Source organism: Vombatus ursinus, unplaced genomic scaffold, assembly GCF_900497805.2.
Source record: "Vombatus ursinus unplaced genomic scaffold, bare-nosed wombat genome assembly UNPS02014830.1, whole genome shotgun sequence".
In the NCBI taxonomy this organism is placed as follows: domain Eukaryota; kingdom Metazoa; phylum Chordata; class Mammalia; order Diprotodontia; family Vombatidae; genus Vombatus; species Vombatus ursinus.
In genome coordinates, this window is record NW_020954608.1 from 9,139,312 (window position 1) to 9,157,471 (window position 18,160).

The window sequence follows — 18,160 nt, forward strand, 5'->3', positions numbered from 1 at the left end:
ATATATATAGAAAAACAAATAAATCCTATTAAAACATAAGACTATTTTGCAAAAAAAAAACCAATAAAAACCAACTAAGTATTTAAGAAAAAGTTTGAGGAAGTAAGCAATTTTTAAACAATAGTCACATCATATTTTGGATTTATCTGCTAATACAGTAGAGTATAAATATTCTCTGTCAACATCCAAAACAATTATAAGATTGAACTAATTTCAATATAAAATACTTAATTCCAGTAATGGCACATTGTTCACCGCTGATAATCATGCATTTCCCTCCTCCCTCCCCCAACATATTGTAAAAGTCTCATAGCAAAGAACTCAATATTGTCATCAATCAATGAAGAGCATTAAAATACCAAAACTTGCTTATCAAAACTGGTATAATAAGCTTTTTTTTTTAAAAAAAGGATAAACTTTCTTTTTGTTTTCCACTGAGTCAGATGGACATAATCCTTTACAATCCATCACTAAAAACATTCATCCTTAAGATGACAGATACAGATTTCAGCTAGGAAACTTCTTCACAGATGGGAAATGGAATGCCATTTGTTCAACTTTTTTGAGGAATATGTGTTTATCAAGTTCTTTCAATTTCCTAAATGACCTGGGAGTGCTGAGAAGTTGATAAACAATGCCATTTATGGAATTTCAGGAAATCATGGATATAAATGTTAGAAGCCACTAAATTTACTTATTTTAATGGTATTTATTTTAAATTATGCTTCTGTGAATGTAGAATTCAATTAAACACTATCAATTTGGTTTTTCAAGTAGAACTAATGTCATCTATGGGAGCAGTTCTATACAAATTTTTACTTTTCCATTTATAAAGATTTTGGCACTGATTTCGTAACTTCTCTGCAGTTATTTTCATTAAAAAACAAGTTTGTAGCAATTTTCATATCCACATATTAGGGATATATTCAAATCACGAATATTTTACTTTAAAATAAAATGTTTCTTATAAAAATATTAAAGATATGACCCCTTTAGAAAATTGGCTAAAACGACATTACTAGTGAGCTTTTTCTGTGCATTATAGGACTTAGAAAACTAAGCATTAATTAAAAAAAACCTAGAATTGATTCTCATCATAAATATAAAAAATACATTATATATCTGAGAGTTTCACATGCTATAGTGGTCTGTAAGGTAATCTAAAACTGCAGTTGTACTTGACAGAACATTAAACACCTTTTTTTCTTGCTTTGATGTTATCCTTTCCATCATGTACATTAAATGATGATGAAAACACATAAAAGGTGTGCCATGCTCAAGGGCAATGTCAACCCAGTCCCAGATGCATTTCAGGGGGGTTTCTTTATATCCAGCAAACATAGCAGGATTTGCTAAAAGTCCTCTTGCAACCATTATACCTGTATAAAAAATATAAGAAACACTGGTGAATTACTGTGAATAATATTAAGAACACCCTAGTCAGAAGCTATCTCTTTTGCTTTTATTTATTTGTACCATAATTAGGTATTTTCGTATTTGTTGTTCAGTTGTGTCTAATTCTTCATGACCCTGTGGACCATATTGTCCATGGGGTTTTCTTGGCAAAGATACTTGAGTGGTTTGCCATTTCCTTCTCTAGTGGATTAAGGCAAACAGAGGTTAACTGACTTACCCAAGGTCACACTGCTAAGTGTCTGAGGCCAAATTTGAACTCAGGTCTTCTTGACTCCAGGCCCAGCGCTCTATCCACCGAGCCACCTAGCAGACCCCATTTTCATAGTCTACTTCATATTATATTTATTTGTTTACACATATTATCCTTCCCTACTAAATTGGAAGCCCTTATAAGGGAGTGGCTGTGCCTCATTTATCTTTATATCCTGCTTGATACTCAGGCCACTGCCTGCAAGGAATAGTAATGATAATAAATATTTCTTGACTTAAACAGAATGTAAAAATCAATACTTAGAAGAATCAGTGAAGCTGAATAAATGACAAATTTTCATAATACCATTATTGCATCTTACTCAGTGTATTACTTCCAATGAAATCATTTATCCTGCTATCAAAACAGAGCTGTACTCATGGAAGCTCATCCACCAAACTCTAAAAATCATTTCTTATGATGAGCAACAACTCTCTGTTCCTGAAGCCAGCTCTACTAAGTTATAATAAGCAGGAACACTGGTGCAATAATGGGGTAGGGGTTGGTGTCTTCTGTCTGAAAAAACAAAAAAAACAAAAAAAAACTAGTTAAATAATCACTGGATGACTAATTTTTTTTTTTTTGGTCATGGCAAACCAAGAAATGGACAAGACAAGAAAATGGCCCCAAGTCCTGCCTTGTTATTGTTATTCAATTGTTTCAGTTGTGTCTGGCTCTTTGTGACCCCATTTGGGGTTTTCTTGGCAAAGATACTGGAGTGGTTGGTCATTTCCTTCTCCAGCTCATTTTACAGATGAGGAAACTGAGGCAAACGGTTACGTGACTTAGCTAGTAAGTGTTAGAGGTCAGATGTGAATTCAATTTTTGCTGACTCCAGGTCCACTGCTCTATTCATTTTGCCACTTAGCTGCCCTGTATAGTCCTACACAACTGCCTTTAATTGTGAGTGCTGAAGTGGCAAAAAAAAGATGAACATAATTTTCAGACCAGCCACAACCACCAATTTAATTTTTAATGTATCATTTTTACTCATAGACCAATGAGTTGGCACTCTATGAGGCAAACTGAACTACGTTCATATTGACATTTTATAATAAATGAAAACCAGAAGATATAATGAAAATGCAGCCAAATGGAAGGCCATCTGGCAAATTTACCTCAGAGAGGCAAATAAAGGAGCAGGCTGAGTTGCTTTCATCATGGGCCCAAAAGTAACAAGAATCATCATTTCATGGTATACTTGTCATCTCATCTTAATACTGCTCATGATAAGCAAACAGATCCTATGGAGCGAGCTGCCGTTTATGCTTTCCTAAGTGTGAAGAAGCAAAGAAATTCTATGACGACCTGGATTAGGTTCTCAAAAACCAATTCAACATATATCTTGATTCTCTGCTTTACTGAAAAAGGGAATGATAGCAAAAAACAAAGAATCCAAAAGCTCACAGGAGCTCCATGATTGTACATCATGAATATCTTCAAAGAGTAGAAACTCAGTGGCACACCACTTTTAAAGACATCACAAAAAAATGAAATTGAGTATAAGCAGATAGGAAACTCTGGCATTCTTATCAGTCAGCCATATGACGCCAGATCACCAGCTGGTTGGAACTAAGGTCTATTTAAATTAAAAAAAAAAAAAAGGAAATATAAACATGAAGAGGCATTACTGTTGATGACAGAAGCTCTAACCCAATCTGTTGACTTTGAAGGCTGGACAATTGTTTAAAAAAAATCACGAATTCTTAAAAGAGTTTAGCAAATGAAAAACCATTAGCACAATAAGTCCAGATGCCACCTGAATGAGTAAATGTCATCTTGCTAAGCAGGAAAATGGGGCAACCAAAGGCTATAATGGCTTGGAGTGGAAAGTAACTGGCAAAATAGTTTAGGAGTCTGGTAAAAAAGATTATCTGCACAAAACTGAAAATCAATAAATCAATGTTTTGCTGGACTATACATATTTGTTATAAGGGAGGACTTCTTATTAGAGGTGAATATGAATAAGTTCATAATAATAATTTTTTTTAACAAAGCAACTAAGAAATGAATCTTTGGAAAGCCTAGAATGAGATCCAGCTAAACCAAATTACTGCATATTATTTTTAAATGAAAGTAGGACAACAAATAAGAAAAAAAAGGGAACAGATCTGCTAACCTTTTAGTTATTTTCAATGGCAATAATAATGGAATGAGCACATTCTGACTCTACTACCCCCTTACCTAATATGCTATATGATGAACTGGCAGTTGCAATTAAAATGAAGTTGGAAAGAGTGACTTATACAAAACAGGTACTCAAAAATGTTGCTTTGAACCAAGTTCAGGGAGCTACTGTGGTGGAATGGATCTATTGCTGAATGTGCAGACAGGGAACCCTGGGGTAAGATTCCTGCTTTGTCACTGAACGACTCGGTCAAATCACTTATTGGGGAGTCAGTTTATTTGTTTGGAAAATGAAGTGGTTGAACTAGGTGATCTCCAAAGTCCCTTCTAGCTATAAATATATGATCCCAAACTGCCTGCTGCCACCAATAGCCATCTCTTTAATGCCACTATCTCCCTTATTATGTCATATGTTTGCAAACTAAGCAACTCTGTAATATCAGTGGGTAGGTCAATAAAAGACATTAGTGGGATAAGCCATTATTCTACTGGGTTCCTGAGTTCACTAGTAGGTCTTCCGGAAGCATATTACTCACTAAATGACATGGAGATAGAAAAGTGACTGTATCCCACCTGAAGTATCATTCTATTGTTTACTAAATAAGAGTTAATAGTATGGATTTGAAAGGTGCCTAGCCTAAATTAGGCTACTGGGAGAAAACGGCTCACTATTAAATAGAAACTACAACCATAGTAACATTAGTTTCTTAGACACTTAAAAAGATAAACTCTCCTCCCCCAAATTAAGGACTGATTTCTTACCATTTGTCCCAGTTATTTCCTGAACATTTTCTGCTTCCTTTAAACTTTTAATGTCTCCATTAGCAATTACAGGTACAGACAAATTTTCTTTAATTATTTTAATTGCATCATAGTGTACTGGCTGGTGTCTTTCTTCAGTATTTCTCCCATGAACTGTAATCCAGGAAACCCCTGTTGCTTCAGCTTTCCGACAAAGATCTACAGTTCTTGTAAGATCATCATGAATCCTAAAATTCCAAAACATTTTATAACACATGAAAATTTAAAGAACTGATAAACTAAACAAATTCAAAGTATCACTCCTGCAGTAGATAATTTTATCTACTTGGTTTTCTTAGTGACCAAAACCATAGCATACAGTGGGATTTTATTTAGAATACAGTCTACTTCAGTCCATCTGGTGTTGCTATTTGACTGCTGGGACGAAGAAGATCACTGCCAGGCTATCCCATAGCATCCCATACTCCTGGGAGAATTCCCCATTTTCTAAGCTCTGGAATGATGACCTAAACGCTGCATTAGAAGGATGGAGAAAAGCAGATCTATACCTTCTAGCCTATTCTCTCCAGTGAGGAAAGTGAAAACTCTCTTAATGTACCAATAGTCTGGTTATGTCTGCGCTCTAAAAGATGATGTACTTTTCTTTTAAGAACAGTTTTAAATCCTTTGACTTATCTACTTGGGATGTTTTGGGTCTATATATTTCTATGAATTGCCTTTCTACCTTGGCAATCAGAGAAAAATGATACTCCTCGCACCCCCAGTCTGCAACTGACCCCTTCCCTTCTTATCCTAGTTGCATTGCTTTGCTTTTAAAGGAGACTATGGGCATTCTAAGGCTTTATTTGTAGAGAAGTTATCAGTTTGATTGAATTTAATAAAACTTTGTTTTTGGTGGTGTAAAACAGTATGACAGCAGCAGCAATAACAAGTATTTATGAAGTTCTTACTGTGTAGTTAGGTCACTAAGGTAGATATAAAGTTTAGATAAGACATCTTATGTTCCCTGCTTCCAAAGAGTTTATTAGTTTAGTGGAAGACAGTATTATGCAGATAGTATTATGATACATAGTAAAGACATTCCAAGGTTACAAAACAGTCTGAGGAGCCTTTGGCTTTATCACTGCTGATCGGAGGATCTAAAGTGGGCTTTAAAAGATAAGCATGAGTTCAAAAGGTAAAAGTGATGACAGTGAGCATTCCAGACATAGGGAACCATGTGAGCAAAGGTGCTAAAGCAGAACACAGGGCAAAAAGCCGTCCAATTTGGCTGGAGTGCAGTGTGTCAAAGGTAGTAAAATTAGACAAGGCTGGAAAAGTAAGAGGAATACTAGATTTTGGCAGAGGGGCCATGCACACTTTAATTTATATCAAATAACCAGGTGGACTTAATTTTTATTTTTCAGTGGTTTTGATATTGAAACTTTTTTTTGTAGATGTCTCTATTTAGAAAATAGATGTATGTGATCTTAATAAATTGTTCATTTTAAGTTAAATTTTCCTAGTCAAATGGCTGCTGCAAACACTGTCAGAGCTGTTTTACCCTACTGCAAGTTTTCATATTTTAATAGTGATCCTCTCTATCTTTACACTGAAGCAAAAAAAAAAAAAAAAAATGGTATCAGGACATTCATAGTTCTATCACCCTCATTCCAAATTAAAATACAAAAGAATACATCACCTAGAAATAAAATTTTTTGCATCTAATAAAAGGCTTATTTTTATATATGCAAATAGTATTGACCATTCAAATTAGGCACTTTGACAAAAGGTACTTTTTAAGTAATAAAATGTACCTTGTCAATAGATCAAAACATGAATTTTTTTTTACCTTATTTTAATGGACACTGAAAACTTTGGGTTTTCCACTTGACTTCTTACTTGTTTAACCATATCTTGAACAAGTTCCGGTTTATTTATTAAACATGCACCATATCCTTCTGTCATGGCCCATCTTAAAAAAAAAAAACCAAAATGAAAAATGTATATAACAAGAGGGGTTTTTAGTTTGGAAACATATGTATGTGTGTGTGTGTGTTTATGTGTGTTATTCTTGGTATACTTGAAAGCAAGTGGTTACCCTTTTTTGTTGTAATTGTGGAAGTGTAAAATGAGTTAAGCAGAATCATTACCATGTATAGAATATATATTTTTATTCACATAAAAATATTTCTTTGACCTACAATCACAGAACCAATGATTGCTGGTATGTTTCTAAGACACAATGTGATGTTAGACAAACAAGTTCTAGGATGGATATAAAGTCAGAAAAATATAATTTCCAAATCTCACCAGGTTAGAACAAGTTCTTCTTTGTCACTGAAATCAGGTTCCTTAAATTTGATGATTACTGAATGTACACATATACACACACAGGCAGACACATATACATAGCTAAAAAAGTAGATAATGAAGTTTTTGAGTTACGCTGACTTATTTAACGCATTTCAATGAGTATATCAATGTGGCTATTTGCATTGTTTTCAAAACTTTGATTTTTTTTTTAGTACTATAACATTTAGAATTATTGACAGATAACACCTAGCAGAGTTTCCTAAGTACTTCTTACCAACACTTAGTTAACTATACAACTAAATATTATATTTTTGGAAAAAAAAGATAGCCATCAAAAAGTTTGCCTTAAAAAACCAACAACAGGGGAATGAATTACAAGAAAGGGTGTGGAGACATCCCAAATCATAGAACCACATATCTTAGAACTAAAAAGAATTTATGAAGTGGCATTAAAACATGTTACTCCCTTTTTCTATACATTGGAACCTCACTAAAACACTATACTTGGGTTCACACAATGAGGTCCTTTTGATATTAGTGACAAAACCTTCATAGGCAGGGCTCAAGGGAGGGATATATATTATAACAAATACAATTAGCAAGGTGAAATTACAAGAGTACCCTAGTATTATATATCAGTCTTTTAGCTCTCAGGAATAATAGGGTCTCAAAATCCTTGAGTCTATTAAGTTTTTTTCTCTATCAGATTATCTTATTTCCAGTTAAAAATATTCATGCTTAATATTCTACTTCATATGAATGATTTTCTGTGTGAATTTTGGAAAACTAGAAAGATATTTTACCATGTTGATATAGATTTTCCTAATCTTTTCAGTAAATTCGTCCAACTTCTTTGAGTTTTACCTCTGAGGGCAACCACAGTTAATGTCTATTCCATTCGCATAAGGACACACTATTCGGGCAGCATCAGATAAAAGTTGTGCATCGTTAGCAGCAAATTGAACAATCAGCGGACAATCACCTGATAAAATGAACATCTCATCATTAAAATTCGGAAGAAATAACATAGAGTATTAAAAATACCCAGAAATTGCCCATGTGGGGTAAAACAATACTAACTACTTTCAATCTATTAAAACATCTATCTAGATAGGATTACAATTTAGATGGAATCAGATGTAAGCCTTTTGAAAATTTATGAGGGGATGAGAGGATTTATCTCTTTCCTCATGAAAGTGGTAGAAGGAATATTTTCTCTCTTTTATGTTTTGAAGAATAACAGCAACTACCTCTCTTTGCAGAAACAGAATGGGAGAATCTAACCATTCATCTTGTATGTTTTCTCCTGTACACCATTATTTAGAAGGTACTTAACAGAAACTTGATGATTGCATATTGTTTTAGAAAAAAAAATTCTATTAGGAGGAAAAGAAACTAACTTTGTGACAAACTTTTATTGCCATCCTCCTAAACCAATCCAATGGTCCAGTAAGTCAATAAGCATTTATAAGTGCCTACTATGTACCAAGCACTGGGGATATAAATAAAATAAGTTTCTGCTCTCCAAGAACTCAGTTTTATGGAGGAGACAAAATGCAAACAACAATGTACAAACAAGAAATAAACAGGATAAATTGGAGACAATCAGAAGGTAGGCACTAGCTTTAAAGAAGGTTGGGAAAAGTTTCTTATAGAATGTGGGATTTTAGCTGAGACTTGAAGAAAGCCAGAGGATGGAGAGGAGGAGGGAGCACATTCCAGGCACAGGGGATAGCCAATGAAAATCCTGAGAGATGGGAGATGGTGTGTTCTGTTCAATGAACAGCAAGGAGGTCAGTGTCACTGAGTTGTGGAGCATGTAGAAGGGAGTAAGGTATAATTAGACAGAAAGGTAGGAAGGGGCCATATTATGAAGGCTTTTAAAAGACAAATAGAAGATTTTATAGTTGATCTTGGAGGCAACAGAAAGCCACTGGAGTTTACTGAATTGGGGGTGAGGGGTGGGGAGCCAGTGACAGTCAGACCTGTGCTAAAATTTTGGAAGATCAATCAGAGAGCTGAGTGGAGAATGGACTGGAGTAGGGAAAGACTGGAGGCAGGGAGACCAACCAAAAGGCTATTACAATAGTGCAGATGTGAGGTAATGACAATCTGTGCCAGGGTGATACTAGTGTAAGAGGAGAGAACAGGGTGTAGACGAGAGATATTCTAAAGATAAAATGAACAGGACTTGACAACAGATTAGATAAGAAAGTGTGAAGAGAGTAAGGAGTGGAGGACTAACCTAGGTTGTGAGCCTGGGTGGGTGGGAAGATGGTAGTGCCTTCCACAGTAATAGGAAAGTTAGAAGAGGGGAAAGCTTAGGGAGAAAGATAATGAGTTCATTATTGGACGTGTGAGTTTAAGATATCTACAGGACCTACAATTAGATATATTCACTAGGCAGCTGGAGATAGGATACTGGAGGTCAGGAGAAAGGGTAGGGCTAGATAAGTAGATCTGGGAATTATGACCACAGAGATGATAATTGAATCCACTGGTGCCAATATCAACAAGCAAAATCTTTCTTCCTCCATTTCCCCTCCTCTTCATCTTTAATATTAACATTAGATTAATATTCCTTCCTTATATAGAGATCTAGTCAGGCCACCTATCTGTTCAAAAATATGTTATTTGTTTCATAATGATTACTTAGTTCAAATTCTACTACATGACATTCAGGGACTTCTATCATCTAGTGCTATTCTATTAAACCCTTCTATAAACTCCATACTGAGTCAAAGGGGATTAAACTGTCTTTTGAGTACAATTCACGCTTTCTGGTCTTTGCTCATATTATTCCCTTTGTCTGGAATCCACTTCCTCAAACTCTTAACCTCTTCAATTTCTACCTATTCTGTAGAGCCCAATTCTAATACTATGAAGCCTTTGGTGATATAGCTGGTTGGTTATGATGTCTGTTTGGATACTACTTTAAGGTTTTCAAACCGTTTTTCTCATAACTCCAAGAATCAGTTGGATCTTTCCACTTTGGACCTCATACTGCATATTGTTTTATACGTCCCTAACGTAGTTATCATGTGCTAGCTATAGTTATCTCTATGTGTTTTACTAAATTTTAGGTTCCATAAGGACATGGACATTGTATATAAACTTGTATATCTGGGATTACCTTCGTGCTCAGTACAAAGTAGACACAATCAGTATTTGTGGAACTGAAATGAACTGCTGAATAGAATAAGCTGCATAGCGGTGAAGTCTCAGGTTAAAAAGGATGTTTTTTTTTTTTTGGTGAGGCAATTGGGGGTTACGTGACTTGCCCAGGGTCACACAGGTAGTAAGTGTCAAGTGTCTGGTCTGGGACCGGATTTGAACTCAGGTCCTCCTGACTCTAGGGCCAGTGCTCTATCCGTAGCGCCACCTAGCTGCTCACAAGGATGGTTTTTTTTTTAAATGAAATCCTACAAAACTCAATATACAATAGACTGTGCATACCTTTGTTTGTGGTGAATTCACTATCTCTGGCTTTTATAGAGCGGACAAAATCAGCAGCAACTATCATTGGAGTATAACACAGATCACAGTCGTATTTCCTTACTAGTGTTCTGAAAGCCAATCTGTGAGCAAATGAACATTTTAATCCAGCATTTCCAAAGCACTATGATCCAATTTACTTCTAACTGCAATAAAATATTACTAAGCATAAATTAAGGTAAGAAATATTCATTGAATCAAGTTTAACAAAATGCTACAAAGAACTGAGTTGTACTTCTTAACAGTTTAAATTGTCAATTTAAAAATACCAGGTCAAATTTTAAAAGTTAAATAAAAGAACCAGTCTTGTTTTGTACTTAATAAAATGAAATTTAGTAAGTTTTTATTATCTGTCAGTCACTGGTGAATGAGTCAACTGAATGTTCTCCTAAGATTAAGCACTTGTATGCGGACTACTCATAAACATAATTAAAGAGGTCTCATAAAAACACATGGATTAGGTTGTGTGTTGGATGATGTGAACGAATAGCAAACTAATTCTTAATATGATTATATGGAGAAGCATTAGTAGAAAGTTTATTAGATGCTTATGGCAATGGACAAAGGTGGTTAAATACATGAGGTTCCCATACTTTCTGAGAGCCTTTAAATGCTTATCTTTTTCATGAAGCCTTACCAAGCTTTTGCAACTAAGTGGTCTCACCATTTTTTGAACCTCAGTAGCATTTAATAATATAATACTTGTATTACCCTATACTCCACGGGCACTGTCTTGTTTCCCAAACAAAACTAAGCTTCTTCAGGGCAGGGATTGTGTCTCATAATCTTTTGTATTCATCACAATAATCTAGTCCAGTTCTGGGTAAAATCTAGGTCCTGAATATAAGCCTGTTGAGTTAAAATAAATTTTTTCATCCTCAAACTTCACAAATAAACTTTGGAAGTCCCTGAGAAAACACAGTTATTTAAAAATGTAATGTCTGAAGATAATGGTGATTCTAATAATTGGGAAATAGTAACAAAAAATGTAAATCTTACACTGTTTCTACTTCGCTAAAGGTACAGTCATCTAGATGGTGTCTAGGCAGAGGCAGAAGGCATAAGTTTTTGTTTGTGGGAAAACAGTTAACCTAATCTGTACACCCCAGAAAGGTATTTTTATTGTATAATGAGCTTTATGTTTCTGCCATCCCTAATCATCATGTTTTATAACTGTTGATTATCATATGGCTGCTGGAGCATTCTTTTTTGGTTGAATGTTTTAGACAGGGTCACTTATGATGCCAGTTATTTGAAGGTGAGAGTGGAGAATGTTAAATATAATTCCAAAAGGAAAAGGTACAGAAATGTAAAACACAATAATCATTCAACATACTTACTTTGAATATCGAACCATAGGAGCACATATTTTTACTAGGTGCCCAGAATGAAACATTTCCAGTGGATCTTTTGTTCTTTCTTGACATTGTGTAGTTTTTGTGTAATCACAACTCATGAATACCAGTTTTTTTAAAATTCTGAAAAAGATAATCCATTTTCATATAGAAACATGCCTTTCATTAGCTACACATCTAGTACATGTTTACTAAGGGACTACTATAGGAAAGTCATTTTCTTAGGCAGTGGGGAATACAATGACAAAACAGTTTGTGACTTCAATGAGCTTATATCCTTCCAGAGGAATATAATATGTAAATTCTAATATTACAAGGGACCTATGATTTTATTGATGTGGGACAAATGATATAGATCAAAACCCATTTATATCATCTTATCTTGTGCCGTTCTCTCCTATGTCCTTTCCCCATTTTGCCTTGGGGCTCCCACTGGACATGCTGTGGGCTTTCTCTATGTTTATCTGAAATCATGTGGGTAACATTAGAGCATGTGGGCTATCCCTCAGTTATTTCTCATGCATGGAACACATACACACATATAAATAAAGTTTGTATGCCATCAATTAAGTCAAATTTATTGGCAAATAAGGTTGTTTATTTTTTTCCTGATCTTCCAAGTGTTAAATGGGATACTACAAATTTGGTTACTCATTAAAACTGTCCAAAACTTTTCGCATTTTGTAAAGTGATGCTATCTTATTTGCATTTACATTTAATTGGGTAACTATTACAGCTACATTTCTTGTTCAAGTTATTGGGAGCTAGGGTCATAGAAAATCTATAGGATGATTTCCTTAGTCTAAGTAAATCAAATATTTTTCCTGCAATGTTTTATTCAAAATAGTATTACTAGGTAAACCAAGAAATTTGGTTTGAGCCATTCATGTATTTATTCAGTGTATTTTTCAAGCACTTCCTGTGCAAGGTATTGTTTCAGACACTGAAGGAGATAAAATAATAACTGTCATTTATAAAGTGCTTTAAAGTCTGCAATGTGTTTTTCACACATAACACCTTCAAGCCCCACAATGACTCTGTGAAGTGCATACTACTATTGTTATCTCCATTTTACAGATGAGGAAAATGAAGTGGAAAGAAATTAAATGATTTGCCTCAGGTCACACAGCTAAGAAACATCAATAGTAGTGAGTGGGATGCTGAAAGAGTGAAGCCCCCTCAGGGAAGGATAAGCCTTGGCCTTGCTGAGACAACACTCCTCCTAGAGTTCCCAGGAACTGCCTTGCTAAAAGAAATAGAATGTTACTCAAGATAAGGGAGTCCCCCAAAGTATCTTGTTCGTCCAGGCTTTCAGGCTCTCCCCTCCTTTTATCTTACTTTGCTGCTGAACCAACAGTTCCTTGTCTTGCGCATTTTTGCAACCTTGTTGCTGGGAAAAAGTTTCCGAGATTAGACTGTGAGCTCTGAAGGCCAGCCAATTCGAAGAGGAGCTAGTGGGTGGGTGGGGATTCGGTTAGGGTCTATATAAACTGGCTTTGAGCTGAACTTCCCTGCACACCCTGGCTGGAGCTATCTTGAGAGAGGCTGGGTGTGTCCTTTCTCGAGAAAGCCAATAAACGAACTATTCTTTTTTCTAATATCTCCTGAGTCTCTGATTCATAGGTAAAGGTCTCTGTACCCCACACAGCAGCATTAGAACCTAAATCTTAGGCCCACCATCTTACCCACTACATTACATCACATAATCTTTGTTTTTTAGGATAAAAGTTTACAATCTAGGAGGCAGTCATAAGACATACTCAAATAAAGTACAAATGAGAACACGATAAATGCATATGTGAGAATTCCAGTTTGTCTCTAGCTTAGTATATGGGGAAGAACTGAGTAAGTGCTATATTGATTTGACTAATTTACCATACAGTGGACCACAATATAGTTTATTAGTATGGAGTTCCTTGGATAAGATTACTACTTTTATGTATGATTAGTATTCATCCATAAAAAAATTCACAGAGGCAAAATATAAACTAAGTGCCCATTTGTCATGCTTTTTATGAAAGTGAATGATAGGAACAAATGTTAACCTGTTATTCCAGTAAATACACAACGCCATCTGGCAATAATTTTATGCCAAGAAGGTTTGAATGTCACTAAGGCACTTTCCCATATTATCCACAAGAATAGCATGGAATACTTTGTCAAATGCTCGTAAACTATAGCTGCAGCATTACCCTGATCTGCCAGTCTAAATCTGCCTCTCTTCAACTAGTAATAATCTTGTGTTAAAAAAGGGGGGGGAGGGGAGGGAAGGGAGGGGAGGGAAGGGAGGTAGTGAAGTCAGGCTGGTCAGATCTGTTTTTATGAAGCCATTTTGATAACCACATCCTTATCTCGATATTCACTCACTGTCCCTTAAAAAAAAACCAAAACAACATTCTAGAATTTTGCCAAGAATCAAAGTCAAACTCACAGGTCTATTGTCTGTTGAATCTACTCTGCTTCCTTTGCTGAAAATGAAGACATTCACTTTATTTAATCCTGTGTGGCACCTTTTTTGGTCTAAAACTCATCTGAAGCACACAATGTTCTGAGGATTCCAAATAGAGTTCACTGGGCTTAAACTCATCAAGGGGAGTTTGGTACTCTCACACTCTCTCTCTCCTTGCTCATCTTGCATATCGATAAGCTAGAAGGTTGGGCTTCATCTACCAAATTAAATTTACATTTGAGTTGTCAAAATCAAGTTTGCAGATTGGGGGGGCACAAGGGGCAGGATTTATACAGAGCTTTTAAAATTATGAACATGGTCTATATCAACATATATCATTTCCACATATAAAAACAGAAAGAGAATTACATATGAAACCATGAATCTTAATTATGTGCAGCTTTTTAAAAAAGTTATGTAAGTTTAACACGGTAATTTCAATATTGTCCTGCTTCACTTTTGGAAATTCTGGTCTCTTCTGTGCATTTTACAAATGTTTCATGAATGCTGTTCTCTTTCTCTCTCTCTTTTTTTAAAGATCACTATAACCACTGCCCCTCCCCCCAACACAACAAAAATGCTCTCCCTTGTAACAAAGTACAGGTATGCAAACCATCCACACATTCTGCAGCTCTAGTCTTATCGTCTCTCTGCTACTATGATCTTCTGGAGTTGGGGTTGCTCATTGCACTGATTTAAGTTACAGCTTTCAGAGAGTAAAATCAGTTTCATATATACAAGAAGGGGAAGGTTTGGCAAGATAGCAGTTAATGTGACAAATACCTAGAGCAAATGTTCTTAATCTGGGGTCCCAGATCATATATTATTATGCTGAAATACAGTTATCAAAATATTTAAAAACACACACAAGTTCACAAGCCCAAAGTTAAGAACTCTGCACTTAAAAATGGTTTTAAGTGTGGAGAGTTTTATTTCTGACAGCTAAAAAACTACCTATGGTCTGCAAGGAAAGAATAAACTTCACTCATAAAACTTGTTACAATTGTTCCCCGATATGATTTGAAAGCAATCCACTCACAACAGTTTTGCAGTACACATCAATATAACTGTCCTCAAAGAGTCAGGTACTCTTGGCATCTTCACTGAGATACATTTTTTGAAGGATGTTAGCTAGCCTTCCTGTAGTAGTGGACCAAGGACTGAGAATAAGCATTTGGTACAGCTTTTTTGGCAGGCTATCAAGAAGTATGTTATCATGGTCCTTAACTCCAACAAAACGTTTATTCATTCTTTTAGGGATCTTTTTCTTCTGCTTGATGCCCTTTGTTTGTTGATTCTTGGCCATATCCATTATTCCTTATAGGAATCTTTGGGGAAAATTCCTTTGCAAAAATGTAGTTTCCATCTAATCAATACATACATACATAGTACTTCTGTATATGGATAATTCAGTTCAAATACTTCAACATGTGTTTATTAAGAATCTACTATGTGCAAGGTACTGTACTAAGCACTAGCAATACAAAGACAAAAATGAAAAAACAGTACCTGATCTCAAACAGCAGACTTGTAAAGGAGGGATACAATATGCAAACAAATAGGTAAATAAAAGATAATTTGAAGACAGAGAGAACAATAACACAATAATAACACTTAGGGAAAAGGGAAGCCTTCACGGGGCATATAACATACAAGCTGAGCCTCGAAAAAAGCTGGAGATTTAAAGAAAAGGACACAAAGAAATAGGTTCCAGCCTTGGGAAACAGCCAGCATGAAGAATAGAGACAGCAACCAACATGGTTACGTGGGAAGATACTGGCTTTGGAGTTGGAAGGCTTGGACTGAAATCCTGCCTCAGTTTCCTCACATGTAAAATGAGAATCTATTAACGAATATATACACATATATAAGTAAATAAAAATGTGTGCAAAGTAAATGTAGGGTAATTTTGGAGATGGGAAGGCACTAGCAGATGGGAAGACTAAGAAAAGTCTCCAATAGGAAGTGCTGCTTGAGCTGAGCTTTGAAGGAAGATAGAGATTCTAAGTGGTGGAGATTTCAAGTCCAATTCAAGTGCCATCTTTTTCATTAGCTTCCCCCAATTCCCTGGAAGCTAGAAGGACTTCACAAAGTATTTTGCTTTATATTTCTTCCTAATACCTTTATCATAGGGTCATAGTTTGAGAGCTGGAAGGGACCTTTGAAGTAATTTAGTCCAGTCCACTTATTTTACAGATAGGATTCTGTACATTTTACAGAGGAGATTATGTGATTCTACATGGAGAAGTTCCAATCTACATTAAGAAAGGTAGATAAAAGCAAATAAAAGCACAGGTCCCTGAAGTAAAAGTATGGCTTCATCACTGATCTTTCTCTCAGTGACAAACTTCCCATATTTCTTCTGCAGTAAAAATATCTATAAACTAACCAATAGGTTTCTCTCCATCCCTACCTAGAAACTGAGCCTCAAAATGAGGATGACTTGCCCAAGATCTCAAACTTTGACTCCAAATTCAGTACTTCTTTCACTTTACCACACCTGACAATCAAATAATTATAATAATTATCTTTCAGCATAAGACTTAAATTAGAAATTCCCCACAGGTAATGATCATAATTCAGGTTAACTTTGCATCTTCCCCCAACAAATGATTACTGTGGGAATGGAGTGCTGGGAAATAAGCCTGAAACTGAAATCTAGCAATCTGGGAACCCAGGACCCACAGGTGGTGACAATTGATTAGTTGCTCTTTTTTCTTTCTCTGTAGGATAAAGCCAGTGAAATAAGAGCTTTTCTGAACCTCCCAATAGTCAGTACTCTCTCCCTCTTGAAATTACCTTGTATATAAATGCTTATGTTATCTGGTGCAGTTGAAAGATGTTGTATTTGGAATGAGGATCTTGGAACAACTTCTACCACTCTCCAAGTCTATGACCTTTGACAAGTCACTAATATATCTGTGCCTCAGTTTCATCTGTAAAATGAAGGGGTTGGTCTAGATAACTTTGGAGGGCCCCTTCCAGTTCTAAATCTATTGTATCACCCTAGTAAAGCAGCCCTAACCTCCGGGCAGAGACTGCTTTTGTGTGTGTCTCTACAGCCTTGCACATAGTAGGCATTTAATCACTAACTGATGAACATTATTAAAGTGACTGAACCATTTTCCAGTGTGCTTATTTCTCTTCTATGCTAAGTAAATATGAAGGTGAGTACAGGCAAAGGGTAAGGTGATCTGGTCCTTTCCTGGAAAAGAACCCTAGTATTCAAGTAAGATAACCTGGTTTGGATCCTGGCTGTGATCCTGAACAAGTTAGTTTCTTCATCTATAAAATGAAGGGGCTGGGTTCCACGGCCTTTAAGGACCCTCCTAATTCTAAATCTATTATCCTTTGACTCTGGTCCTCCCTTTTCTCATCTGCAAAACGAAGGTCTTTGAACTAGAGGCCTTCTAGGTCCCTTCCAGTGCCACAACTACGAACCTATGATTCTTTGTGCCTCAGTTTTCCTCATTTGTAAAAAGAGGTGAGGAGAACGGTGTTAGATCAGCGGCTCTCAAACTTTTTCATTTCAGGACTCCTTTACACTCTAAAAAATTACTGAGGCCCCTCCAAAGAGCTTTCATTTATGTGGGTTATCGCTATAAGTTAAAACGTCTTAGCATTACTATGAAAATAATTGACTTCACAGACTCCATGAAAGGGTCTCAGGGAACCCCAGATTGAGAACCTCCGGACCACATAACCCCCAGGGTCCCTCCCAGCTCTACCCCTATGACCATGTGAGTGGTTGGGCCTCAGTTTCCTCATCTGCCCAGCCGCAGACGACCTCAGACATCTCTTTTCCCCCCCTCCCCCCATGCCTCGTCTCCTTCCATGAGCACGGAAAGTTAAAGGTCCCGCCGCCCCTCCGTCTCACAGAACCCACGCGACTCACCCGGGGGCCACGAGCTCTCGTTCTCTCCAGCCGGGGAAGCCTCGGCAGCCGCACACGCGCACAAAGACTCGGCCAGGCAGAGCCCGAACTGGAGGCGAGCTCGCGGGCGCGGATTT

The 18,160-nt window shown here is 36.3% G+C and overlaps 1 protein-coding gene across 1 annotated transcript; it reads right to left on the bottom strand.

The window, feature by feature from the left end:
* Positions 1-75: 75 nt before the first annotated feature.
* Positions 76-18,120, bottom strand: DUS4L (dihydrouridine synthase 4 like). The gene is made up of 7 exons (XM_027838707.1): positions 18,045-18,120; positions 11,686-11,823; positions 10,307-10,428; positions 7,715-7,832; positions 6,387-6,509; positions 4,556-4,782; positions 76-1,379 (listed from the first exon to the last, which is right to left on the bottom strand). Exons 2-7 carry the CDS (start codon positions 11,799-11,801, stop codon positions 1,132-1,134), a joined length of 954 nt encoding a protein of 317 aa, XP_027694508.1. The 5' UTR covers positions 11,802-11,823; positions 18,045-18,120; the 3' UTR covers positions 76-1,131.
* Between the last annotated feature and the right edge of the window lie 40 nt (positions 18,121-18,160).

Bases quoted from the DNA above. Each gene is read 5' to 3' on its own strand.
- DUS4L (XM_027838707.1), bottom strand. From the start codon at position 11,801: ATGAGTTGTGATTACACAAAAACTACACAATGTCAAGAAAGAACAAAA. The intron at 10,429-11,685 runs GTAAGTATGTTG...ATTTGCTCACAG, and splicing joins CCTATGGTTCGATATTCAAA to ATTGGCTTTCAGAACACTAG. The intron at 1,380-4,555 runs GTAAGAAATCAG...TTTTTTATACAG, and splicing joins GGAAATAACTGGGACAAATG to GTATAATGGTTGCAAGAGGA.